Source organism: Myotis daubentonii, chromosome 1 (genome assembly GCF_963259705.1).
Source record: "Myotis daubentonii chromosome 1, mMyoDau2.1, whole genome shotgun sequence".
In the NCBI taxonomy this organism is placed as follows: Eukaryota; Metazoa; Chordata; class Mammalia; order Chiroptera; family Vespertilionidae; genus Myotis; species Myotis daubentonii.
In genome coordinates, this window is record NC_081840.1 from 27,731,695 (window position 1) to 27,758,829 (window position 27,135).

The 27,135-nt window shown below is 50.5% G+C and overlaps 1 protein-coding gene across 1 annotated transcript in view; it reads right to left on the reverse strand.

Annotated features, from left to right (window-relative positions):
• Positions 1-27,135, reverse strand: part of PLEKHH1 (pleckstrin homology, MyTH4 and FERM domain containing H1) — a 53,528-nt gene that overhangs the window by 19,238 nt on the left and 7,155 nt on the right. The window contains exons 2-9 of the mRNA XM_059692866.1: positions 25,817-25,974; positions 12,161-12,223; positions 11,106-11,255; positions 8,084-8,167; positions 6,022-6,103; positions 5,048-5,784; positions 1,973-2,051; positions 1,262-1,353 (exon numbers count right to left, since the gene is read on the reverse strand). Coding sequence (XP_059548849.1) covers positions 1,262-1,353; positions 1,973-2,051; positions 5,048-5,784; positions 6,022-6,103; positions 8,084-8,167; positions 11,106-11,255; positions 12,161-12,223; positions 25,817-25,974 — 1,445 coding nt within the window. The remainder of the gene's footprint in view (positions 1-1,261; positions 1,354-1,972; positions 2,052-5,047; positions 5,785-6,021; positions 6,104-8,083; positions 8,168-11,105; positions 11,256-12,160; positions 12,224-25,816; positions 25,975-27,135) is intronic.

Sequence of the window (27,135 nt, forward strand, 5' to 3'; positions counted from 1 at the left end):
GCCACCCACCAGACAACTGTCCCTCCCTGACCTTTCCCCTTGGGCTGATGGTGGGGGAGGGGGGCACACCCTCCTCTGTGGTCCCTAAAAGAGCTGCCCCATCCCAGCTGAACACCTAACCACTGTGACCCCTACTCCCTGCCACTAGGGGGCCAGAGAGCCACACCACAGCCCGAGGGTGAGGACGGGAGCTTCACCAATGTGTGGGGACGAGGAAACCATCTCCACTGACAGACATTTACCAAGATTGCTGGTCTCGATGCTGGTGAAACGGGGGAAAAGGCTCTCTGTGGTGGGATGAAGTTTTTGTAGAAGACAATTTGGCACTGCCTGTCAAAACTGAAAGCCCACCTCTAGCACTCTGTCCTCCGGAGATACGTATATAGAAGTGCACAGAGAGCTATTTGCACAATGATGTTCATCACACCACTTACTTTAGAGAAAAACAGAGGTGTGTCCTAAACTGTCCATCAGTGGAGGACAGGTTAAGGTAGCTGTGGGCACCTGCGCGAGGGTACTGGACAGCCCTACAAGGGGAGGTACGGCGGGAAGGCCTGGCACCCGGCTGGGTGAACAAGCAAGGGGTAGAATGCATGTAGTGTGACCCCGTGTTCATGCACATGTGTGTGCAAGTGAGAGGTAGTGCCTATTTGCGAACGCATCTGTGAACACAGCGGAGGGCCTGACAGAGTAAACACCAGACCATGTATGACAGCCGCCTCTGGGCTGGGAGTTCGGGAAAAGCAATGTGGGGGAAGCTCCACTTTTGGCTTTTTATTCTTCTATAAAAAGCTTTACGAAGTATAATTGTTATGATTTCAAAAACTAACCATAAAAAGAGACAAAAATGCATATAAAACATGTTGCACTTTTATCTGATTTTTGTTTTAAAAAGTCTGGGGATGTACCGAGTTTATATGGGAGTGTATGTTTGAACACATAAAAAGTTCTAAAGGAGCCCCACCCTCCAGGACACGCGTGTGACAAGATGGGGGGGGGGGACGGGCAGGTGGAGCAGGCATAGTTTAACCTTTTACTTCTTCCTTTGCCCACAATCATATTTATTCAAATTTTTGTAAATGTGGAATTTTTCTACTAAAAGTCTGATAGAGATAATAAAACTAAAATGACATATGGTGTGGGCTGCGCTTCTTGCCCAGTTGTGTGTGTGCAGAAACCTGACCCTGGGGCCCCACTCCAGCCGCTGACTGGACAAGGAGCCTGGGGGGGGCGGGCCCGTCCTCGGAGAGCAGCTTCTTACCCCCTTCAGGACTGTGTAGACAGGCACCGTGCAGTTCTTGTAGACAAGGCCCGAGAAAGGCCCAGGGGACGAAAGGGAGGGAGGCCTCGAACCTGGGGAGGTGGGGAAGAGGGACGAGATGAGCTCCGGTGCCCTGGCCCAGGACGGGGTGTGGGGACAGACGGCAGAGGGAGGAGGAGGAAAGCTGCGGACGGAGTTGCTGGAAACAGCACTCTGGGGACAGATCTCAGGACAGGGCCACGGCCTTCAGTCCCACTCTGGCCAAGGCGAGTTCCAGTCACGCGCTACGGGGCGCTCACAGCCTGGGGACGCCGTGGCTGGCCCGGGACTCAGGGGACAGTGGTGGGGATGGGCCTCTCTCAGGGGCTCACATAAATCAAGGTACTGGGGCTCCTTCCACCCACAGCCTTCACTGCAGTGCAGGTAGGAGGCGGGGCTGGGGGACCCCTCCTCTGAAGTCCCCTCCAGCTCTCTGATTGGCTACAACACTGTTCAAGGCCATGCCCACCAGCAGGTAATGGGCTGAATCTGCCGTTTCCTTTTCTCTCCAAGGCAGCCCCAGCTGTGTGATTTCACCTGAAACTCACCTGTTGGGGGGTGGGGGGGAGTGGAAATGGGGTGCCCGGTGACAAGAGCCCTGGGTGTTGCCCAGAAGCCTCTCCTCCCCGCACGCCCACCCTGCCCACCACGGGCACCCCACTTGGCACTCACCGAAGCAGGTGGCACTACTTCGGGGAGGTATGTCCGAGAGACACATGCCTGACGTGGCCACGGCATAGATGCGGCTCTCCTGGAATGAGAGGGCCCAGGAGGGTCAGAGCCCACGGCTACCCGCCCCAGCCCCTCCTGGGTGTGGAGAAGAGCATGGCTTTGCGGGCAGCCAGACCTGCGTCCACACCCAGGCTCAGCCGCTCACAGGCGGGAGAATGGGGCGAGTTACGGCATTTCTGGGCCTCAGCCCTGAAATGGGGGTAACAGACTCGGCTGTTGTGAGAATCCAATGGAGTTATTAATGTGAACATCTAACGCCTGGACTATAACCAGTGCCCAACAGCTTCTCACCTCTCTGACCCCTCCCTTCCGGGGGCGGGGGTGGGGGGGGGGAAGACTCCCAGGGGAGGGGTCCGTGGCCTGACCCATTTCACAGCTCTTGGGTCTCAGGCTCTCACCCCCAGAAGTGGGGTGCTGACCACGAGGAAGTCAGCCTGAGGCGAGGGCATGACCTTGTGTAAGTCAGTTTGGAAGCTGGGACATATTTCCTCTACTGTAATAGTGTCACATCATGGCCAGGCTTTGGTCCCACCCACAAAGCCTGTGTACCTCACTCAACTGAAAACCCCACGTACAAGGCGCACAAGGGTGTGGATGGGGAACGCCCACCCTCAATTCTAGCCTCTCCCCTGCATGGCCCCACCTTCTTTTGCATATCTCTTTTCTCCACTCAAGATAAACAGACAACAAAGGCCCCCTCAGGTGACCGGTGAGTCACAAGGACCAGAGAAGGTCAGCTCAGGGGGCAGGGCCGTAGGGGTTGAGGCACCTGGGGGGGAGGGCCGGCTGGGATGAGATCCCCGGATAAGGGCGTGGGAAGGGAAGGGAAGACACCGTGAGGCAGTGAGGGTGCCCCACCAGGGGCACTGGGGAGGGGCAGATAAATTGGGACCAAGTGGTAAAATGAGGCATCAAGATGATTCCTCTCAGTGGTGGCGGACGATGAAAAAGCGAAGCTTGAGGAATTCAGGTTCGCCATGATTTAGGGATTTAGGCAACTATCACTGAGCAAATGGGAGTCTTTCACAGAAGGTCGTCTCATGTCTAACGAAGGTTATTTTGGAGGTCCACAGAAAAAGGGCTCTGCAAACCCTAAGTTGGCAAATAAGATTATCCGACTCCCTCGGATGGGATGGCCTTGTAATCCTCAGTCTTGGTTCCTGCCCGCCCCCCGCCCCCACCATCCCCCCCACATGGTCACTGCCCAGTTGGTCTCCCCTGAGAAGAAAGGCTGGGCTCCCTGGCCACTGTGGCTTCCGAAGCCGATGGGAGAGAGCCTGTCTCAGGGCCGGGTGGAGCTAAGCCCGCCCGCTGGTCCCTTGCTGAGTGCTCCCTCGCTGCCCACCTGGGCTTTCGGGCTCCAAGAGCATTTGTATTTACAAGACCACAGTGACCAAGAGGAGGGTGGTTCTAATGGCAGTCCAGCCTGGCCTGATCCTTCCCCCGTTTCAAAGCCTCTCCACCTTGTCCCACCTGCCCCTTTGCTCCCGGTCCACCTGCTGCGTCCCTGCCTCACCCTTCCTGTGGCCCTGCCAGGACCTGGGGCTTCAGGGACAGCTCCGCAATCCTCGGCCTGTGGACCTCCTAGCCCTCCCCCAGCAGGTGTGTCAGTCATCCAGGCCCCCCTGTGGCAATCACTGCTACACATGCATGCACGCAGCCCACAAGCCTGGGGGGATGAGGCCCCAACTAACAGCATTTCAAAAGGAGACCCTGGATGGTGCTGAGAGGTGGGCCTCCCAGGCAGTGATGGGGGGGGGCACCCCCAGCACACAATTCCCTGTGCTGCCAGGAGCCTGACAGACGTCCCCTGCGGTGCTGCCTCACATCACAGCAGCATCCAGGGGTCAGACCCTGAGGGAGAGGCTGACAGCTACTCTCCGATGTCCCCCAAGAGGCAGGAAGCTGCCGGGCTCTGGGGGCCTGCCCACCACCACTGGGAGGAAGCACCTTTTTGTGCCTAATCTTACTACTCGGTGCCAATTTATCTGCCCCACTCCAGGGCCCTTCCTGGGACACCCTCACTGCCCCACGTGTCTTACTTAAAGCCTGGCCCTCGCTAACTACTACGTGATCTTGGGCACCTGACTCAGTCTGCAGGGAGAGCAGTTCCCCCATCTGTGAAGAAAAACAGCATCTAACTCCTTGCACAGACAGGCAAGGAGTCCTGGCCTGTGGCGGGCTCTGTGCTCAGCCTTCAACATCCGCGATCTCATCTCACCCTCACCACGGACCTGTGCCACCTCAGCGAGGTCCATCCCCACCCCCTTTCCATTTCATGGAAAACTTGAGACACGAAAGTGGAGAGAACAGAATCAAGTACTACTTCACGGACCCATCGCCCAGCTCTACAAAGATTAGCGCGTGGCGGTCTTGCCTCATCGGTATCCCCACCCAGAGCCCTGACTCTGAAGCCGTCTCCCGCGCCCCCCCACGCCCCCCCCCCCCCCCCCCCCCGACAGCACAGCGTTTTACCCTGTGGTACAAGGAAGGAAGCCGAGGCTCAGAAATAACAACGGCCAACACTTCGGTGCCACTTCCCATGACCCACCACTGCAAGTACTGATTACTATGAACCCGATAAAGCAGGTACCATTATCCCCATTTTACATACAGGGAAACCGAGGCACCGAGGATTAGTCACTTGCCCCGGTCACAGAGGGAGCGATGCAACCCGAGTGATGGATGTCGGAAGCCCTGCCCTTAGCGCCCACACTGCACCACCTCTAAGAGTCAGAGGCCAAACAAGAAGACGCGCACACAGCCCCACCCAGCACCAACGTGGCGAGTGGCACACGGCGGCAGGCGCTTGCTTCGGACAGAGAGCTGGCCTCCGCCCAATCACTCCAGATCCCGGCTCTGCCCCTGGCTGGCTGGGAGCTCTGGGCAGGCCCCGTGGAACCTGCTCCTGGAGGCACCACGAGGAGGACCGCCCCGTCCCTGCTCAGTGTGTGGCTGTGCGTGAGGACACTGGTCACATCGTCAGCCCCGCCCAGCCCCCAGGTGGCCTCTTACCCAGGATGGAAACCGGTGCAAGGGGGGCGTGGGGGGCTTGCCTCCCAAATCCACTCCCACCAGCTCAGCTGTGGAGACCTTCTGGCTCTCTCTTTCCTCCTTCCTCCCGGCTGGGGGTGGCTCCTCCATCTCCATCTTCTCTGGTTCCTCCTCGAGCTCAGAGGGGGTCGCCACCCTGGGAAGGCCGGAGTGGGGGAGGGCTGCGAGGGTCCCAATCTCCACGCTCCCTACGTGGTTGGAGCGCTCAGGGCCCACCGGGGGCTGGCTGTGGTGCCGCTTGGCCAGCTGGACACTGTCGTAGGGGGCGCTGGGAGCCCGCACCTTCGGGAGGGTCAGGCTGCAGCCGGGGCCACCTTCCCTGGCAGAGGTCTTTGTCCCAGGGAGTGACCCTCCCTGAGCAGTGGCCAGGCCCTCATCCCAGGAAGACAAGGCATGTCCGGGGGTGCAGGTCTTTGCGCACAGCTGGCCAGGAGAGCCCTCTCTTCCCAGACGAGATGGAAGGGTCTTGGCCTCTGACAGTCCCCCGGGACGGACCACGATGGAACCGAACTCCCCCGTGGCGCTTCTCACTTCAGGGACAGAGTCCTCACTCGGCAGAGCGGCCTTCAAAGCATCCTGGGCCTGAGCACCGCTGTCCGGCCCCATCAGCTGGGCTCCTGGCCCTGCAGGGACAGAATCCTGCTCTGGGATTCCCTGGGGGGCCACCAGCAGATTCTCTGAAAGCGCCATCTGAAGAGCTATCGTTGGGGCAAAAGAAGGCATGTCAAGAGCAATCTTAATTCAGCCCCACACCCCGACACACTCACACACACACCAGCACGCGCGCGTGCGCGCGCACACACACACACACACACACATACAGGCACACACATATACCCTGGTGCACGCACACACACTGGCACACACCCTAACATACAAACACGCACACAGAGGCAGGCACGTGTGCACACACACACACACACTGGCCCACTTACCTTCTAGGGCTTCTTGAAGGGCTGCCACCTGCTCCACAAGGCGCTGATTACAGCTTTTCAAGTGCTGGTTCTCCATCTCAAGCTGGGCACAAGGAAAACGGAAGGTTTAGAATACTCAGCTTACAGCTTTAGACATATCATTCAAAATAAGCTTAAAATCCTTTTTAAAGATCAAATCTTTGAAAAAGAACAGTGCTGCCCTGAGCTCCTCCCTCCCTCTGGGCTAACCAGTCTCATTTGGGATAGAATTCCATTTGGCAATCCCTGACCTTTTCTTCCTAGTTTCATTTTTAAGCTTTTTAAAATTGTGAAACACACACACAGAGAAAACTGCATAGCACGTCAATGAACAGCGTAAACGATGCTGAAACGAACACGCATGTGACCACCATCCAGGTTAAGGAATTTTCCAGCACTTCCAACAGCCCTGGGCTTGCCTTTTCTAATCACACGTCCCTCCCTCCCCAGAGACAACCATTCTTCTAAGTTGAAGAGACTCACTGCCCTGCTTTCTGGGTTTTACCATCGAAGTATGAATCCTTACACATATTGATTCTTAAAAATGTTGTTAATCTGCATCCGAGAGTATTTTTCCATTGATTTTTAGAGAGAGTAGAAGGGAGAGGGAGAGATAGAGAGAGAGAAACATCAATGTGAGAGAGACACACAGATTGGTCACCTCCCTCACATGCCCCAACCAGGGCCAGGGACTGATCGAGCCTGCAACCGAGGTACGTGCCCGTGACCAGGGCCCTTCAGTCTGCAGGCCAAAGCTCCATCCCACTGAGCCGAACAGCTAAGGCCATATGGATTTGTTGGACCCGTTTTTGAACTTTATACAAATGGAATTATACAGCATGTACTTCTGTGTCAGGCTTCTTTTGAACAACACGATGTCTATGAGATCCACCTTCGTGGTTGCTGCATTTCTTAAAAAAAATTTTTTTTCTTTTTTAATTCTCATCCTAGGATATTTTTCCATTGATTTTAGAGAGAGTGGAAGTGAGAAGGAAATATTGATGTGCGAGAAACACATCCACTGGTTGCCTCCTGCACGAGCCCTCACCAGGGCCTGGGCCAGGGAGGAGCCTGCCACTGAGTTTGTGCCCTTGAACAGAATTGAACCAGGGACTCTTCGGTCCACAGGCCAACGCTCTATCCACTGAGCCAAATGGCTAAGGATGCATTTCTTTTAAATGAAATCCAGCATGCCTTTTAGCAAGAGGTCAGGGCTGTGCAATCATCAGGTCTGTCCCCAAGAACTTATAGCCTAGCAGGCGACCTGAGATGTGTGTCCACAGAAGGGGACAGATGACCTGCTACAGGTGTGGCCACATGTGTCAGGACAGAGGGGAACAAATGAGCTTCCATCTTTTTCCAAACCTTAATTCCTTTTCCTTGTGTTTAGAAAGAGGTTTTTTTATTGTTTCTGTTCTGTTGTTTGTTTGTTCTGTTAGCAGCAATGTAGCTTCTAGTCCCGAGTTTCCTAAACAAAGCTATAGCAAGTGGTGAACTACGAAGTAGTGGAAAGTAGAACCGGGCCTGTCAGGGGCTGGGAGGCGGAGGGAAGAGAGAATGGAGTTAGTGTTGAATGGGTACTGAGTTTCTATTTGGGGCGCTGAAACGTTTTGGAAACAGACTGTGGAGATGGTTGTGAAAGTACTTAATGCCACTACAATTTACGCTGGAAACCCAGCTGCAATGGTACAACTTAGTATATTTTTAAACATGAAAAGGACTGGAGAGGACAGAGGAGAAAGTGGAGAGAGCGGACGGTGAGGACCGCGTGTGCTCCTCAGTGGGAACAGATGTGACTACAGAAGTGAGGCTCATTCCTTTCCCCCAAACTTACAGCACAAAGCGACTCGGCAGCTCTGGGAAGCCAGCCGCACAGAGGAAGGGGAAAGTGAAGTGGAGGGTGTCAGCATTGGGGCTGAATGAAGGGCACATGGTTAACAAAATGAAGATCGGTCAAGGCCCCTCACACAGGAGGCAGGAAAAGGCTGAGGGGCGCGGGCAACTCATGTCCATTCCAGGCTCTGGGGAAGAGTGTGTGGCTCACCTCTGCTAACTTTAGGGTCACCCATTCCTTGATCTTTGCAGCTTTTTCTTGAACAATCTTTGCTTCCTCAGCTCTCATCTGCTTCTACAAGAAAGAGAGGACCTTCAGTTAATGACAAGTCACTGTTTTAGTGAATAATTCAAGGCGGGAAACCCTGCGAAGAAATATCAGGCGACTGTACAGGGTGCCCTAATAGAAAAAAATAAATTCACTTATGAATATGTTTAATATTCTTAAAGCGGGAAAAGCCTTCCAAAGCATAGAGAAATCCCAAAAAGTCATGAAGGAAAGGGCTAATAAATCTATACCATCACGATAAATTACTATCTGGCCAAAAACGAAAAGAATCCCTTTAGACAAAATCAAAAAACCAACTGGAGGATGATTTGCAACACATACAAAGGTCTAATTTGGAATAAACAACCCAAAGGATATGAACAGGAAATCAACAGAAAAAGGAGGCAACAAAACCCATGAAAAAGCTGTTCAGTCTCCATCATCATTTTAAGAAATCTGACAAAAGTGAGACAGCATTTTCCTCTATCAGACTAACACAATTTAAACGTTTAATATTATCCCAAATTATCAAAAATGTTGGAAAATGATCCTTCTGACACGAACCAGCTAAGTCTTTTGGGGAGCAATTTGAGAATATCTGTCAACGTTTTAAATGTACATACTACTGAACTAATACACCCCCTGCTCAGGAATCGTCCGTTGCCATTTGATAAAGCACCAAAGGCAAAAAACGCAACACTGAAAATCACCAAATTTCCACAAATAAGGGAGAAATAAACATGAAGACAGGATGCTGTGCTTCGCTGCACAAGACACGTTCACAATGAACAGCGGCTAACAGGGAGGAGTGGGAAGGAAGGATTGGGGACAGAGGAAAAATGTCTTTTTATCCTCTTCTGGGCTTTCTACATTTTTTACTAGACTCGTGTATTATCTTTGCAGTTAAAAACAGAAAATAAAGCCGAATTAGCACATGAGAACCACCATTCCCTCAAAATAATCAAGAGAGTACAGAAGGTGACAGAAAAGTGAGGTTTGTCTCGAAAGCACAGCAGCCCAGGCTAGAAGGGAAGGCAGGCTTGGGGGCCTTGATTCTGCCTCGGAGGCTCATCTGCTGTGGGCACCCGACCCTCGGGCCTGCATGTCACCTCCAGGCCGGGGATGGCCCAGCTCCCTCCTGGAGCACTGTGGCATGAAGTCACAAGGGCCCAGCACGATGCCTGAGGCCCAGGTGCTCAACCAGCTCTACAGCGAGCACAGTGCCCTGACCTAAATGCACGGAGATGCGGGCTGTTCTGGAGTAGCTAGAGACCAGCAGTAACGACTTTGGTTACACTGCTGGGGAAAAACTACCTCATGAAGGTATGATGGACATAAGCTCCAAACAAGGGTGTCTGCGCAAATGAGATGGGGATATGGAAATGTCCCACTCGACTCACAACTGCAGAGCTGGAAGGACCTTACGTTAAGGTCATCTGGGTGAGGGGCTTGCAAACGGGCCCACAGGCCAAACCCAGCCTTCTGCTTGTCCCGGCCCCCACTACCCCTCCCCGGACCCCCTTTGCCTGCCTATTTTTGGAAACGAAGTGTACTGAAACCCAGCTATGCCCATTCACTTATACGTGGCCAAGGGCGGCGTTCACACTACCACGGCAGAGTTGAGCAGTTGCAACAGAGGTCATGTGGCCCACAAGCCAATCACATTTGCGATCTGGCCCTTTATGGAAAAAGTCTGCGGACCGACCCCTGACGTACTTTGACACGGAGGCCTGAGGGGTGAAATGCCTTGCCCCGGTCCGTTCCTGGCACAGCTGGGACTAAAACCAGGTCTATTGACTTACAGAGCAGCATTCTTTCTAGTCTGATCTTGACCTATTATTGCTGGAAAACGATTTTTTTTCTGACCTAAGCTCCAGCAGGAATCTGTTGCCCAACAATCGCCCGATCTGCCACTTCTAGGAACCACTCAAGAGAAGGAATCTCTGAAATCCATGGGGACTGATTAGATTCCACGCGTCAGAATTCTATTTTCCCGTGATTTTCCAGGAACTCCTGGTGCCCCACAGGTTACAAAGCCACAACCACAAAGGAAATGCCAGCGAATGCTGGCGAAATGCTGTGTTTGTCCATGATGGTGGGAAGGTGCTGCCAGGATTAGCCGGGACCTTTATGGAGAGGGCACATGTGGAAAATTAAGTCATCTGGCCACGCTATGGGGTCATTTCTTGGAAAGGATGGAGCTCGGGCACCAGTAAAAGTTGGTAGGTAAGGCCAAAGGCGGGGGGACGGGACAGAATTAGGATGAAGTTAATGAGACTGCGAAGGGGAGGAGGCTGGGCAGGGGGAGCTGGTGGGGGATGTCCCAGGCGTCCTCTCTGGAGCGAAGGTGCGATTGTAGCTGGGACGCAGGGCAGTGGCCGCTCCTGGGCCCCCATGGGCTCAGGACAGGAGGCCGCTTTTCAGCAGCAGCAATGTATGGACTCAGGGCCACTGAGAAACTCTGGCCAACCAAGGCTGCTGGGCCAGCTCTGCTGCTCCGATCCTCCAGCCAAAGGTTATGTCCCTCATGCTGGCAGGGCACATACCAGGGAGGGGAAGGACAGCTCTCCTTACCAGATACCAACCTCCGGCCTGATACAACACACGCATCACTCCTGCACTCGCCTGACAGCCTCTGACGTATGACAGCCCCTATATTACTGATGTGCAAATGAGAAGCAGCGACTTGGGTGACCTCCCACAGCTAGAGAGCAGCAGGAGCCAGGGGTGGGGCTGAAACCCAGATCAGTCCGCCTCCAAGGTCCTTTTCCCTCTGTATCCCCTGCCTGGCTCCTAGTGAACCTCCCAGTAATGAAGTCGCCACACGAGACAACAGGCTCAAGAGGGAGTGAGCTCCCCACCACGGGAGGATGGAGCAGAGAGGCTCTGCTCAAGAAGCCGGGGCCAATGGGCGCAGGTGCTGCAGAGGGCACTGGCGCTCCGCCCGGCTGCCCGGTGCCCTTACCTGCTTCTCCAGCTGTGCCTCCAGCTGGCCGATGCGCTCATCTTTGCCCTGCACAGCTTTCAGTAAGTCTTGGTACTTCCGGTGCAGGCTGCCTGCGGAGCCCACACTCTTCAGATTGGAGAGTTTCACCTTCTCTTCCATCACACTCACCTGAAAAGGACCAAGCATCTCAGAGGGTTGGGATGTATTATATGAAATGGCCACTAAATGGGAAGGGACACTTCCTGATACCCCAGCCCGTGACTCCCAGGCAGAGCCCTTACCCAGAGCAGTTGGGCCAATTAATTCAATGACCATTTTTTAAGCCTCATCTGGGCAAAAAAAAAAAAAAAAAAGGAAATGACAGGGAGAAACAGGTGGGTGTTGGGTCCCCTAATTCTGGAGCCCAGGTGGGGATGAGCCAGGCAGTACAGACAGCCCTGGAGAGGAACTGCTCCCGCCTCACTGGCAGACATTTGCTGCTCACTGCATGTCCAGGGCTTCCCGATATTTCCGGCCCCACTAGTGAGAGGGGCATGGAATTCTGTCCAGTCAGTGGGCCTGAGAGGAAGGACACGTATTTCTGGGCTCAAGCTATTTAAGAGCTGGTGCACAAGCACCCAGCTCCCTTTCCTTGCCTGGCAACCAAGGAGGCTGCATGTTCCAGATGGCCCAGCTAGAGGATGGGGAGCTCCGTTAGCCTGGATCCCTGAATCCCTGTGTGGAGCAGAATCCCTGGCGCACCCTCCCTGGAGAGGTACCATGAGTGAGAACTAAATGTGATAAACCGCTGAGATGTCAGACTTAACTTGTTATCTCAGCATAAAACCTAGTCTGTATGGACTAGTCCACTCACCCACTCCCTGCACTGACCATTAACCAAAGACTCATTCGCCCCCACAGAAAGCTCCATGCACCTTCGTCTGTTAGCAGTTCTGACGCATGACTGCTGGTTTTCCTTGTCCCTGTAAGCTCATCAGTGTGATGCGTAGGTCCACGTGAGTTCGTGGGAAGGGGCAGGAAAAGCCAATGGTCACCTCCCCTGCACACTCTTCTCAATCCCCTCCCCCCGTTACCTGGGTCTCCGCGTTCTCTGCTCTCTGCTCGGCCTCCTGCAGCCTCTGCTCCAGCTCCTGCATCTGCTCAACCGGAGACAAAGAGGACATGTAGGTGAGGTGTCCCTACTGTGCACATGACATCAGGGCAACACAAGTGAATTGTGCAGACACTCCCCAAGGCCAGGCTGGAACCGCCCATCTCAAGTGGGCTCAAGGGTGTCTGGGTAACACTTGGCTCTCATACCCTGAATTCATGGGAGGGGAAGAGCCCATGGAGCTGTCCTCCTGCCGGGGGAGTAAAAGCCTTCTTCCCCTTCCTTGTGTAAGGTTCTCAGGGAGGGTCAGCAGTAGGGTCGTCACTCTTCTGGAGGCACCCCCACCCCAGTCTCAGTCCTCCTCCGGTCTCCTCTCCCTGAGGCCTCCCTCCCTCAACCCTGGGTCACAGACAGTGCCCTACCGCTGCTCACCCATGTGCCTGGCATGGAGCTGCCACCGTGTCATCAGTGAGAATGTTCCTTCCCACCTTGGAACAGCTCACTGGCTGGGGACAAAGACTTCCCCACCCTGACTGTAATGGCATTCATAGATATCATCCTGTTGGGTTTCTTGAATCTTAAAGAAATAGACGGGCTCATGACACATTTTAAAATTTCTATCTTGCTATCAGGAGAGGCATGTCATTCAGGCCTGAGGAAGCTGGTAATTCTGGAATCTTAAGCCAGCTGGCCCATGCACAGAGACCAATGTCCTTATACACAGATGCCTGTCAGGGACCAGTTGAGTCTCAGGAGCTGCTCAGCAGCCCGACCCACATGGCATCTCTGCAGCTTTGCCAGTTCATGGGCTGGCGAGTGGAGTGTGGCTGGATTTCAGCTCCCACCTTGCCCCTGGTCAGGGCTCGGCTGTGCGCTGCCCAAACTACACACCATCACACAAAGGCCCTGCAGAAGCAGAGCTGAGTCACACCCCATTCTCCCGTCAAACGCCACGCCACATGCCAAGGCCTAGTCCCACGCCCTAACCCTAACCCTACTCCGTCAACGGCCCTGCCCTGCCCCAGAGCAACACATATTCATTAAACATACATCAGAGGCACCATATCCCAGCCTCATCCGCCCTGCGGCTGGGCAGGCCCTGCGTTCCAAGCTCTAGCCCAGCGCTCGCCCACCCATCTCTATAGATATGGCCTTTGCTCCAGCTCCTCAACCTTCTCCTTTTGGCCTGGACCACGACTTGATATTCACCCGTGAACTGAGCGATCCCTTTTCTTTCCCAATCTCTCACCTTCTCGGCTGAAATTCTGCTTTCTCTCCCTGATTAAAGGATGAAAGAGGAGGCGCGGAAAGTCACCTCAAAGTAGCTCACACTTAAGAACCTGGGGCACCTCTTTCCTCATGGCAGCCCTGCCTCATCCATTTTCCCCCTCTTTTGGGGGATGGGGGAGACACAGATGTTTTCAGTGCACATTCCCTTGGAAAGGATCTGATGTTCCCAAGTAAAACTCAAGATGTAAAACAAAATGCTCCTCGGGCTCCCAATGGACAGGACCACCTGTGACAGGTGTTCATGTGCTCAGGCCATGGATGCCTACCTACACCTCTTCTTTCCTCTCTGGGTTTAATAATCATGATCAAACCTCTCAATTCAAACCTGATTTGGAGGGTTAGCTCTGGCCAGACACAGGCATCAGAGCCAGATGATCTTTCTAAAACCAAACAGTCCTTGGGCCTGTCTTACAGGAGTCCCTTGACCTTCAAACATATGCTTGCAGCTACAAGGAAGATAAGAGCACAGCACGAAACAACATGATGGTTTCAGGGTGGCTGCCCGACACAAGAGAATTCTACTTGGTGGGGTGTGGTGGCCCATAGTGACCAGGCTGGTACCAAATAACCCTCCCCACTCTGACACCAGATCTGACTGGGCCAATCGGGTTCTCTCTCCCAGGGATCTGAAACCTGCGATGGAAAGACCAGAGACAAGAGCCAGGGGACTGCATCTGGGAACATACACCAACTTCACCACATTGTGATCACTAGGTAGATCCTTCAGTTCTGTGAGCTGTCCCAGATCCTCCTCATACAGCCCTGCTGGCTTAAGCCAGCCAGAGTTGGAGTTTGCCCTCATCAGAAACAAGTCTAAATAATGCAATGACCGGGAGCATGTCAGAATACAGTGCCATACTGAATGGGAAGGCTTTGTATGTGAAAGGCTTTGTATTGACAAGTCTCCTAGATTGACCGGCAGCTGGACCATTTAGATCTAACATCTGCTCTGCAGCTCAGAAGACACAGGTTTTCCATAGGGAGTGGGCATTCATAGTGTGACCTCCTGCAATGCCTGTTTGATATATCCTCACTTCGTCTTCCTATTTTACAAATGGAGAACCAAGGTACAGTGAAGAATAGAATGTACTGAGTCCTACTTCCCAGCTAGACCTTTCCATTTGGGTCAAGAGTGGCCAAGGACACTGGTCAGAGCCAGCCATCGCTCCATTATTGACAACACAGTGAGCATTTTTCCCCTCAAGACTTATCAAGATTTAATATCTCTTTAAAGTGTGCTACCACCAAAGCAGACAGAAAGGAAGGGCTCCTCCCAGCCCTGGGCCGGCTGCCATGGGCCCTCATGGCTGCGGATCCTCCCAGCTGCTCTTATCTTCTCAGCAAGGACACTTGAGACTCAAAGCATTTTGTATCCACCTTCATGCTGGCGTATTCTTTTCCCTCTAAAACTAGTTTCTGAATGTGGAAGACCTTTTGAACATCCGAAACGTTTTAAAAAGAGTCTAAGAACCATCTATGTATCCATCACCGCCCTCCAACTACGACCAAAACCCTGCTGTCCCCGTCTGACGAGAATGTTTAACACGTTTCCCTCCGTTTTTTATGAAAACACATTTTCCCCATTGCCGCTGAAACAGCCCTCCGAGTGTCCACGCCGGGTACCCTCCCTCAATGCCAGCACCAACCCCTTTCACGAGGGCAGATCATTCTTTGCACCTGTCACAGGGCCACACCTGGAGCTCTGCGATGCTGCAGTGGGTGGGCCAACCCTCATGAGTCCTGTTTCTCCTCTCAGGGTTCCTTAGGACCGTGTCCTCAGCTGTCCTTTAGTCTGTGGGCCTGGGGTGACCTGCCAGCCACAGAGGTGTCAGGTTTAGGCGGCTGACTCTTAGGCAGGATCCAGTTTCACCAGCTGCGACGCTCACATGAGACTCACGAGCTGCCTGGGAACTGGCTGCAGGGACCTGATGAAATGCACTTGGCACTGGTCTGGTACTTAATCCCCGTGTCCACGGCTCCTCGTCACACTCGGCGATGCTGTGAAATACCAGCCCCGCGGTGGCGGGAGCACCCGTGCTGCCCTGCGCTCCCGGCACAGCCCAGCGTGCTGAGCAGTGGCCTGAGCCAAGAACCATGCCATCCTGGGTCTTAGCTTCCCTTTGAAAGGAGGTTCGATGTCCTTACCACTGCCGTGCACCCACTGGAGAAAACGGTACAGGTACGCACGAAGGCTCCGGAACCCGACTGGCTCTGCCATGGTGTGGTTTTAGATAAGTCCCTTAGCCTCTCCGTGCCTCAGTTTCCCCACAAGTAAAAAAGAGTTAACGAGTCTTTACCACCCCCCCTCTACCACCACCAGGGTTGTTGCTGTTGAAGACTGCACAGGGCGCCTCCTATAAACTCATGTGTACAACCTGGTACTTACCCAGCAGGACACAGAGAGAAGCTACTTGCTGGTTTTTCATATACAAAGATGGCACTTAGGACCAAGCACAGTTTGGCTGGGACAGGCTGTTCATCTGTCATCTGAAATAATTCGTAATAGGGCCTCCTTCCTCTCTCAAAAGTGTCCTGGTTTAGATGATAACTTATATGACTATCCTAGTTAGGAACCATTGATCCATTTACAGAAAGAATGGCTTTAAGCCAGAGGTTGCCGACCATCAGCCTACAGAGTGTCTTGTAAGACCAACAATCCTGTGGGCATTCAGCCGGCACAGATATAGAAAAGTCAGGCACTTCCACGTGCCTGGCACTGGCTTACGTGCTTTCCCTGTATTAACTTGTTTAGCTTTCATCCCGATCCGAGGAGACGGGTCCTGTTATCCCTGTTGTACAGATAAGGAAACTGACTACAGCATTTAGGTAACTTGCCTAAGGTCACACAGCTAAGAGACAGAGCCAGGACTCAAACCCAGGAGGACTGGCTCCAGAGTCTACTGTACCGTCAGCCACTGTGCCTCTCATGTGTCCCAGAAAAAGCCGCATTCCGCAAACAAGGCACGACTTCAGCTTCTCCTGAAAACCCAGGAGGTCTGGGCGCACTAGGGCAGTGGTTCTCAACCTTCTGGCCCTTTAAATACAGTTCCTCATGTTGTGACCCAACCATAAAATTATTTTCGTTGCTACTTCATCACTGTCATGTGGCTACTGTTATGAATCGTAATGTAAATATCTGATATGCAGGATGGTCTTAGGCAACCCCTGTGAAAGAGTCGTTCGACGCCAAAGGGGTCGCGACCCACAGGTTGAGAACCGCTGCACTAGGGTTATATTTTCTTGTGGTAATAACCACTCCCTCCTCTAGCTACAGCAGGTTCTCCGGAATCCTCCCCGGAAGCCACCGTGTCACTTATCTAAGATACCTGCAAGCATTTGAGTTTGCAAACCCCAGTTTTAGCTGTTAAATCTGCTTTAATCAAAGATAATGGTTTTCAACTTTATTTTTTAAGTAGATATGCTTATTCCCAAATATATAAAACTAGAGGCCCAGTGCATGGACTCATGCACTGGTGGGGTCCCTTGGCGTGGCCTGTGGGGATCAGGCCGGAACCAGCAGTCCGACATGCCCCCGAGGGATGGAGTAGTGCGTGAAGTGGCAGGGGGCCAGGGAGGAGCCCAAGCCTGGCTTGGCACCCCGCCACTCCCGCTCATCCCAGCCCCGCTGCGCCTGCCGCTGCCGCTCCGCCACGGTCTCCGCAGGAGAGGCTGTGCCCCCGCAGCTGTGCCCCTTGGTTAGCTGAGCGGCGCTCCCGCTGTGGGAGTGCACTGATCACCGGGGGGCAGCTCCTGCATTGAGCATTTTCCCCCTGGTGGTCAGTGTGCATCACAGCGACCAGTTGAACAGTCACTTAGGCTTTTATATATAGAGATACACAACTGTGGGGCTGCCCTGGTATCTTACTATAGATGAGGAAGGAGAGAAAGGGCTCTAAGTCTTGTCTGTAGGTCCCACACTGCCCCCCAGAACCTCCTCTGGGCACATGGTGCTCGAGGCATCCACTAGGGCAGTGATGGCGAACCTTTTGAGCTCGGCGTGTCAGCATTTTGAAAAACCCTAACTTAACTCTGGTGCCGTGTCACATATAGAAATTTTTTGATGTTTGCAACCATAGTAAAACAAAGATTTATATTTTTGATATTTATTTTATATATTTAAATGCCATTTAACAAAGAAAAAATCAACCAAAAAAATGAGTTTGCGTGTCACCTCTGACACGCGTGTCATAGGTTTGCCATCACTGCACTAGGAGGACAGCAGAACGGGGCCCTGGGCAGTGGCCTGAGCCAAGAACTCCTGGCAGGAGTTCGTGATGGTAGATCTCAGATTTTCAGGGGTGGAAAGATGCACGTGGGCTGTTCCAGGCAGATTCCTGGGCTCTCCCCACAGAGGTTATTATTTAGGAAGTCTGAGGACAGGCCCAGGAATGTTCCTGAAAAGAAAATCCCAGCGATCCTGATGCGGGTGGTCCACAGACCACCTCCTGAAAAACACGCAACTGGCCACAGAATGCAAAGCAAAGCTAACTGATTCCTTTGGGGATGCATCCCCGGGCCAAGTCCCTTCAGCACCGGCTTCTGGAAGGCTTCACAGGAGTACAGAGCTCTATCGATGCTGTGGTTCTGAGAAATACTAATTATTGTGGACCTTACAAATAATGAGGGGCAAGGAAAACAATAAAAACGTACTCTCTCCACACCGACACACACACATACACACGCACACGCACACGCACACGCTCACACACACACACACACACACACACAGTGAATAAACATCCTAGAAGGCACCTGCTCCCCAAGCCAATCAGATTTGTCAGCACAGAGAGCTGCTAAGGCTGGCTGAGACGGCTTTCTGCAGACTTCAACACATTTCCAACCGGTCCTCACCGTCCTGGTGCTCCCCTTTCCTAGTACCTGGCCCTTCCACAAATTCTGAGGCAGTGAAGGGTGTTTTACTGGCCCCGTGTTCTCGCCATACACTGTGAAGTGCGTGCCTGAACTGAACCGCTGCTTCTGTGTAATCCACAGTCTGAGGGGGGAGGAGCAACGTTCATTGTTCTTTTGTTTAAGGAAACTGAACCACTTATACATTTTTTAAAAAGCCCCGAATTACAAATTGTTGATGTGTAAATATAAAGCTGAGTGGCTGTATTTCCAAATCTTGGTTGACGAAATTAGTAAGTGATTCTAGAGAACAGGAAGTGCACACGGTCCCACTGGAACGGGACATGGGGAAAAGCTGCTCCAGTTAAAAATATACTAAAAAATGAAAATTATCTTATTACTTATTTCTTCTTTTTAATAAACCCACTCAAATCCCCTTTGGCAGTAGGGAGGGAGTAAATAAGTAAAAAATGTAAAACCTCCAGCAGTTCTAACACTGACGGCCATGCCCATCGTGACACTTCCTACAAAACCCTTTTGTGGATGATACATGCCCAGTTTTCTGATGGGATGACGGAGGCACAGGTTTCGTATAAATAAAAGAAGTCCAAGGGGCGTTCAATACCCATCTCTTAGGACGGCCTCCCAGTTTTAAATGGGTCTGACACGCCTCTGTGACTTTTCAGCACACGGGGAAGAGGGCTGGGGCAAGGCCGCCCAGGGAGCAGTGCAGATGCGAACCTTAGACATTAGCCACTCCCTTGACTCCTGTCCTGGATGGAAAGAGAACCCCCAATTCACCTGGCTCCAGAGGGGTGGCCCTGGCAGCCTGGGTGTTCATGACAGCAGCACACCAGACCCTGAGAGGCATAATAGCAGAAACAAAGTTTAGTAATGCCTCCTCTCTCACCCTTCCTCTCCTCTCACCCTTGGGTGAGGGATTATCTGGTAGCCTTGACATTTTTTCTTTAAAAACATGTATTATTTAGCACAGATATCCCATGTGTGGAATGGCAGTTCTGCAAGAGGAAGTCAGGTACGAGTAGGCTGTGTGGGGAAGGAGGAAGGGCATGTTTCCAAGCCTTAGCGGCCAATGGGTGGCACCTGATCCCAGGCAGGGCGTGTCCCCTGGGAGACACCCAGGCTTGGCTAGCCCTGCAGGACAGCCAGCAAGGAGTGAGCGGCCACCAGTCATCCAGGCTCTGCTTCTTGTCCACACAGGTGAGTAAGCTGTGTGGAGGGGTGGTGGGGCAGACTAGTGAGAAGGCTGGCCAGAGGAACCCGTTGACCTGGCTCAGCAGGTGCAGGTAGGTATTGATGATGATTGACAAGCAATTCTGGGAGGAGTGACACACAGCAGAACTCCCGGGGTAAGCCCAATCATCTCTTCCTGGGATTTGAAACGTACCTTGATGTAGCGTGGAAAATCTCTAGGGAACTGTTGAACCTGTCCTATTGGTTTGGGGATGACTGTAGGTGACGGGCACAGACCTGACACTGAGCAACATGGTGTTTATGGCCTTAAGAATTACTGCCAAGCCCTAACCAGTTTGGCTCAGTGGACAGAACATTGGCCTGCGGACTGAAGGGTCCCGGGTTTGATTCCAGTCAAGGGCTCATGCCTGGGTTGGGGGCTCGATCCCCAGTAGGGGACATGCAGGAGGCGGCTGATCAATGATTCTCTCTCATCGTCGATGTTTCTTTCTCTCTCTCTCTCCCCTTTCCCTCTGAAATAAAGTTTAAAAAGAAAGAAAGAAAGAATTCCTGCCAAGAGGTTCAACACCTCTTCCTTAAGTCTCAGCCCTCTTCCTTCCTTACGTCTCTCAAGCCCATGATCCCTACTCAAGGTATCTTTCTCCCCTCTCCCATCCCACAACCCCGGTCTCTTCTGTCCTGTGTCTGCATGCTTCCCCTTTCTTTACCAAAGTCACACTCTGAGCCCCCAGCATTTTTATGGGAAGGCATTATAGTTACATGATGATCAAAAACAGCCAGGAATAGAAAAAGAGGTTGATATGAAAGTTCAACCTACCCAGACCCAAGGAGCTGTGGAGAAAGTCGGTACTTATGAAAAATGTGCATAAGGCCCCTGGGGAGTAGGGGAGGGAGGTACTTCAAGCATCTCTCCTTTTTCAAATTCAACTCAGCTTTATTAATGAAAATATTAAGTTCACACATAGTCTAAATAAAGCATGACAAACCCATTGTGTGACCATTTTTTAAAATACACACGACAAACATTTAACAAGTGTTCCTGTTCTTCTGATATAATGATCTGATAGCTGTGCTTTCTTTGGTTTTCAGAATGGAGGCTAATTATTTAGTAAACACAGATGTACAATAATTTTATGCACTTAGGGATGAGTTGTCTATACTTTCTCAAAAAAAGATGTCTTATTATGAAATATTTCAGGCCAACAGAAACATGTAGTGGATCAGTTTTTTTTAAAAAAGAACCTGTATCCACCATTTAGCTTTGTCAAATTTTAATTTTTGTCAGAAATGGTTTTAAGAAATGGACCACTACAGATAGCTGAGGCCTCCTGTGTGCTTCTCCCAGTGCTGCCCTCTCCTCTGGCATTTACCGTTTGAATATACCCCTAAACAACAGGCACTGCCATTCTGCATGTTTTGAAACTTTACATAAACTGTATTGTTTTATATATATATATATATATATCCATATCTCCTATATAATAAAAAGCTAATATGCAAATTGGCCCCTCAGGAATTAAACCAACCAGTTTGACCACTCGCTATGATGTGTGCTGACCACCAGGGGGTGTTGTGGAACAAAGGAAGGCCCCAGCTGGCAGCCAGAAGGCCCCAATTGGACCTGATCGCCAGCCAGACCTAGGAACCCTACGCATGCATGACTTTCGTGCACCTGGCCTCTAGTATGTACATATGTATATGTATATGTATATGTATATGTATATGTATATGTATATGTATATACATATGTGTATATGTATCCTTTGGACTTTTAAAAATATATATTTTTATTGATTTCAGAGAGGAGGGAGAGGGAGAGAGGGAGATAGAAACATCAATGATGAGAGAGAATCATTGATCGGCTGCCTTCTGCACGCCCCCTACTGGGGATTGAGCCTGCAACCTGGGCATATGCCCTTGACAGGAATCAAACCCGGAACCTTTCAGTCTGCAGGCCAACGCTCTAGTCACTGAGTCAAACCGTCTACGGTTCCTTTGGACTTTTTTGTTCAATGTTGGTTTTTGAGATTTATTGACCTTACACATGTAGCTCTACTTGTTTTATTTTGAACTGCAATATTATATTCCATTGTACAAATACACTCAATATGTTTAACCATCCCCTTTTGGTAGACATTTATAATATTTCCAATTTTTCATACATCAGTGATGTAATACACATCTTGCATATGTCTCTTTGTGACCAATATATTTGGATTTATTTCTACTTTTCCATTTTGTGCTATTTACTCCTCTTTTTTTGGTACTCTTTTTTTCCTCTCCCTGCCTATATTTAATAGACTTCCTTTACTCCATTTCCCTGCTCAATTGATTTGAAAGTTATATAATCTATTTGTTATTACTATTATTCTATACTCAAATTCTAGACTTACAGACTGCTAACTGTTCCCCAGTTCTGCTCCCCATCTGTTCTCTTTTCTCTTATATAACTTCCAACTTAGCAGAGCACACGGTTATCCAGAAAAACTCTATACTGTCCAATCTCCCTGCAGCTGGGTAACCGATTTTTTGCCTATGGAAGGAAGGAAGGAATGCAACCTCCAGGTCATGCACTTAAAAGGAAGGGGTTGGGTGGACATCAGGATAAACCACCTTCAAACATGCAGCAGGTACCACCCTAGAATTAGGCTGCTTTTGTCTGAGATACTACATGAGAAGGAAATAAGGATCTGTCTGGTTTAAGCCACTGCTATTTTGGGTTCTTTCTTACAACAGCCAAACTACAATCTAGCTAATACAACAGGCATGGATTAAAATAAAATTTATCTCACTTACACTCACTCTGTTTCCTGAATCAAGTTTGGAGAATTTTAAGCCATTATTTCTTTGAGTACTGGCTCTCCTTCACTCCCTTCCCCACTTCTGAAATCTTATATAGGATCCTGCCATTCTAGCACCCATGTCTCAGCCTCTGCTTCTTTACCTCTCTGTGCTGCATTCCGCAAGATTTCCTCAGACCCCTATTTCCATTCATCAAGTCTGTCTTCAGTGGTGTCTAATCTGGTGTCTAATCCACCCACTGAACATTTATTTATTTATTTAAAATTCTTTTCATCAATTTTAGAGAGAGAGGAAAGGAGGTAGAGAGAGAGAAACATCGATCTGCTGCTCCACTTATCCACGCTCTCTCATTGGTTGATTCCTGTATGTACCCGACCGGGGATCGAACCCACAAATTTGGTGTGTCAGGACGACCCTCGAACCAACGAGATGCCCAGTGAGGGCTACCTACTGAACATTTAATTTCAATGAAAAATGTTTTTACTTCTAGCAGTTCCACTGGATTCTTTGTAAAGTCTACCTGATCTTTCTGGATAGTGTCTTATTCTTGTCTCATGTTTTCAATTACTTCATTATGTCTTCAATATTTTGAACTCATTTATTTACAGTATCTTATCAACAGTTCTATTATTATTAGTTCTTGGGGTGGGGGTGTCTAGTCCAGTTGTTTATTGTATATTTGGACTCTCACTCACTGTACATTAGTCTCTCAATACTTAGTTATTTTAGATCATATATTCATCTTTACTGAGGCTCCCCCCCTACCCCCCCTGCCCCGGGGATTCTGTGTCTGTTCCTACAAGGTCTCCCAGGGGTATCTCTGGCCCAGGACTTAGGGTTCCTAATTCACACTGATAGTATAAATTCTAATGTTAAACCAGTATCATCAGGTTCTCAGGGAACTTTTTTTTTTTTGCCCAGAGCCTTGGCTGAGTATGAGCAGCTGTTCCGCCATCGCCATCTCCCTGCGCTGGTGGGTGTCTTCTCTGCCACCTTTTCATTTAGGGTAAAGCCCTTTAATAGTCCTGACTTTACAGGGAAGGTTCAGTGTCAGCCCCAGCTTCCAAATGGCCAGACCTCATTTCTATCTTTACAGATGTTAACACCCAAGCCTCAAGCCTTTCATGACTCAAGGGAGCCCAGTCACACACCCCATCCCACTCAGCTGCCAGAGTTGGTTTTTTCCTCTTCATTCTGCCCGCTGAGGATTCCTCTTTTTCCAGTGGACGACTTCAAACTGAGAAGGGTAGTTTAAATGTTTAATGCAGTATGCCTAGGTGTTTCATAACGGCCACTTTTTAGGTTTTTTATTGTCCATATAACCAAAAGGAAGTCTCCTCCCTTTGAGATGTGCTTAGACCCGAGGGCTGATCCCCACTAATCCTTGCCTTCCCTCACGCACCTTTCTCAATACCGTGACCGAAGGCAAGGTTTTCTAGCTTTACAGTGTTGAAACCAATTTCTGGAAGCTTGTTAAAGATGCAAATTAACAAGGAGACTTGGATCAGGAGGGTTGGGGTGGGGCCCAGGAATGCATCTGCTTCACAAACACGCCAGGTTTCTGGCACAGGTGGTCCAGAGAACCACCTGTCTAAGGCCTGCTTCCCGGTCCCTGAGGGGGCGGATTCTACCCTTTATATTTGCAGCGCCGGAACCATATCCGTAGGAACCCTGCCAATCTGTTCGGCAAAGCCTGAACGAGATGACAGTGCCAACAGGCCCAAGGTTCATGAGTTCTAGTCCTGGCTAGTCCAGGGCCACTCCCCTCAGCAGCGAAAAGGTCGTGTTTGACACTTATCTTCCTGGACTCCAGGTTGTAGGCCTATTCTGAACACAGGTCACTTACTGAGGCTTTACTCATCGAGACTTTGACATTACTTGGAGAGGAGTGGATGAATTGTACTTTTGTGCTTTGAAAGAAGGGTTTGCTAAGCAGATGGAGAGTATAAACAAAACTATAGAGAATGGTTGATTCAATTAAGATTATATATATACATTTTTAAGTGCAGGTGTCTATTCTCTAGATGGGTTATGCTCCAAAGAAACAGCCAGTTAGCCCGGCCAGTGTGACTCAGCTGGTTGAGTGTTGGCCCATGTACCAAGAGGTCCCCGGTTTGATTCCCATACATGCTTGGGTTGCCAGCTTGATCCCCAGTAAGGGGCATGCCAGAGGCAGTCAATACATGATTCTCTCTCATAGATGTTTCTCTCCCTCTCCTTTCCCCTCCCTCTCTCTCTAAAATCAATAAAAACATTAAAAACAACAACCCTCCGCCATTTAGAATGTATCTTCCCATAGAAACATTAGAAATGGTTGTCACTTTCCCAGACCAGCCCACCCAAGTCTGTAAGAGATAATAATTGTGCCCATTTAGACCTATTCTATGCCAGAACCTTTGTACATGTGATCTGATAAAATTCTCAAAGAACTCCAACAGGTAGGCGTCTGTGTCCCTGCCTTAGAGGTGAAGGGACTTGCTCAGGGTCACAGGGCTAGTAAGTGGCTGAGCCAGGTGAGTCTGGCCCTACAGCCTGTGTCCTTGTCACCAGGAAAGCGAGCTGCCTTCCTCGGTTCCTATGCTTACTGGAGGGTGAGCAGTAGGATGGAGATTTCCAGTCTTTTCTCCTAAAACGTCCTTCTCCCCAGCATTGAAGAGACGTTAAGGGAATATTAGAACCTGCACTGCAGCCACATGAGACTCGGAGGGTGAGGGAGAACCCAGATTAGTGTCACTTCACTGGTGTGCCCTGCGAAGCAGCAGAGCAGGGAAGAATGCCAGGTGACAGCTGACTACACTGCTTTGGTTTTGGTCTTAAAAACAATAACGACCTTGGGTGGGTTTCACTTTGCATGTGTGAAAAACATCTTATTCAAAGCTCCCCTTCCTGCAATGAGTAGTAACTAAGCCCTAAGGATCAAATGCACAGAATAGTGAATACAGACCACAGTATCCTATATAATAAAATCATAGTAAGCAAACTGTCCCCTCGACTGGGAGTTGTCTGGGAGTTCGACCAGGGGGCGGGGCTGGCCAGGGGAAGGGAGGGAGGCCCTGGCAGTGGTGGCAGGCAGCCCGGGGGAAGGGAGGGAATACCTGGCCAGCAGCCAGCAGCAAGCAGCTGCTAGGGACCCTACCAGTGCCTGAATTTTGTGCACCGAGCCTCTAGTTGTATTATAATCATCAAACTTGCTACGAGACTAGAATTTAATTATTTCAACCTCTGAAAAGAAATGATAGTTGTATAATGTGATAGAGCTTCTAATTAGCACTATGATGGCAGTCATATTACAATAGATGTGTCGAATTAACATGCTGAACACCTTAAATTACACAATGTCATATCAAATATATTTTGATTAAAAATAAAATAAACCCCCCAAAAAGGAAGATCACCCTCCCCAACTCTCGCTCTCTAATGCTGGCCCTCTCTGACACGGGCCTCTGCAGTGAGGGTAGGCAGCTCCCTGCTCTCCAGAACTCACCTTGTCAGAAAGCAGCTCCCTTATCTTGCTGGCCTGCAGGCGGAACCGCACAAGCTGAGTTTCTAGGGCCAGGTAGCGTTTCTGCCAGTCCATGCTGGTCCGGGTCTCCACCTTGGGCTCAGCCATGATGGAATCAACTTCTGGATATTCAGGGACCCCTGAGAACCAGCACGAAGAGAGAGGAAACGACAAGTAAGTGTGGGAGGAAGGGTTACGTGGGGAAAGGAGGAGAGGAGACCAGAGGAGGACGGAGAAAACAGAGCTGGGAAGGTAAGCCAGCCCCTGTCCCTCTGTCCCATGGCCCCTGTCGCTGGCTCAGCGCGTCACGTCTCAACGTAAGTCAGTTGAGCAACTTCAGGGGATCACAAAACCAACCTGAGAAACCACAACGAGAACCTAGTGTCATTTTTACCAAAGTGAAACATGGGGCTCGTTGGTTTTTCACTCAACAATTCCATGTAACAAGATTTTAGCCACTCAACAAACATGTACGTGCTGACACTGTTCTAAGCACTGAAGATGCAAAGATAAATAACAGAGGTCTCTCGCATTTGCATTTTCCAAGAAAGTCTAACTGCAAAATTACAAGGCAGTCACATAGCTCATCAGTATACAGATAAACAGGAGCATGGAGATGGGGCCGGCTGTGCTGGGGGCGTATGGGGGGGCGGGGTTGAGTTCACGCAGCTAACTGAAGGGAAAGCTCTGGTTTCCAGGTTAGTCCTGGTTCTACCACAGCTATGTAGATGTCGGACGGGGACACATGGAAAGAAAATGTAATGCTTTGAATTTCCCTGACAGTCTTCTATTTAGTTGGGATTTTGTCAGTTGTTGTCATTGAATGTCCTGCTCTGGAACAGATTCTCATTCTTTCCTTGAAGTTATGAAATGAAGACCAGAAAATGGTAGATATTTTTGCTGCAGCTGCTGGAGAAAGCCACAAATCTTTGGAAAACACGAATTCAGAACAAATCAAGTAGACACCTATAATTTCTCCAGTCAGGGGAATTTACCCAGAGGTCTCCTGGACACCTTTTAGAGAAGATAAACTGAGCTGGAATGAGAAAATGAAGGATGTATGTGTGCACACGAGAGGAGACACAGGCACAGGTGAGCACAGAGGAGAGAAAGGCTGGAAGACACAGCCACCACAGGACTTAAAAACACACACACAGAACCCTCTAAAGCGCTACTAATAGTTATGTTTGGCAACAAGCATAAATTGGGTCTGTCCCAAACCGACATATGATAACTCAAGTATTAGGTCATTTTAAAGAATGATTGTTCATTTTTTTAAGTTGGTATTTTTAAAATGTCAT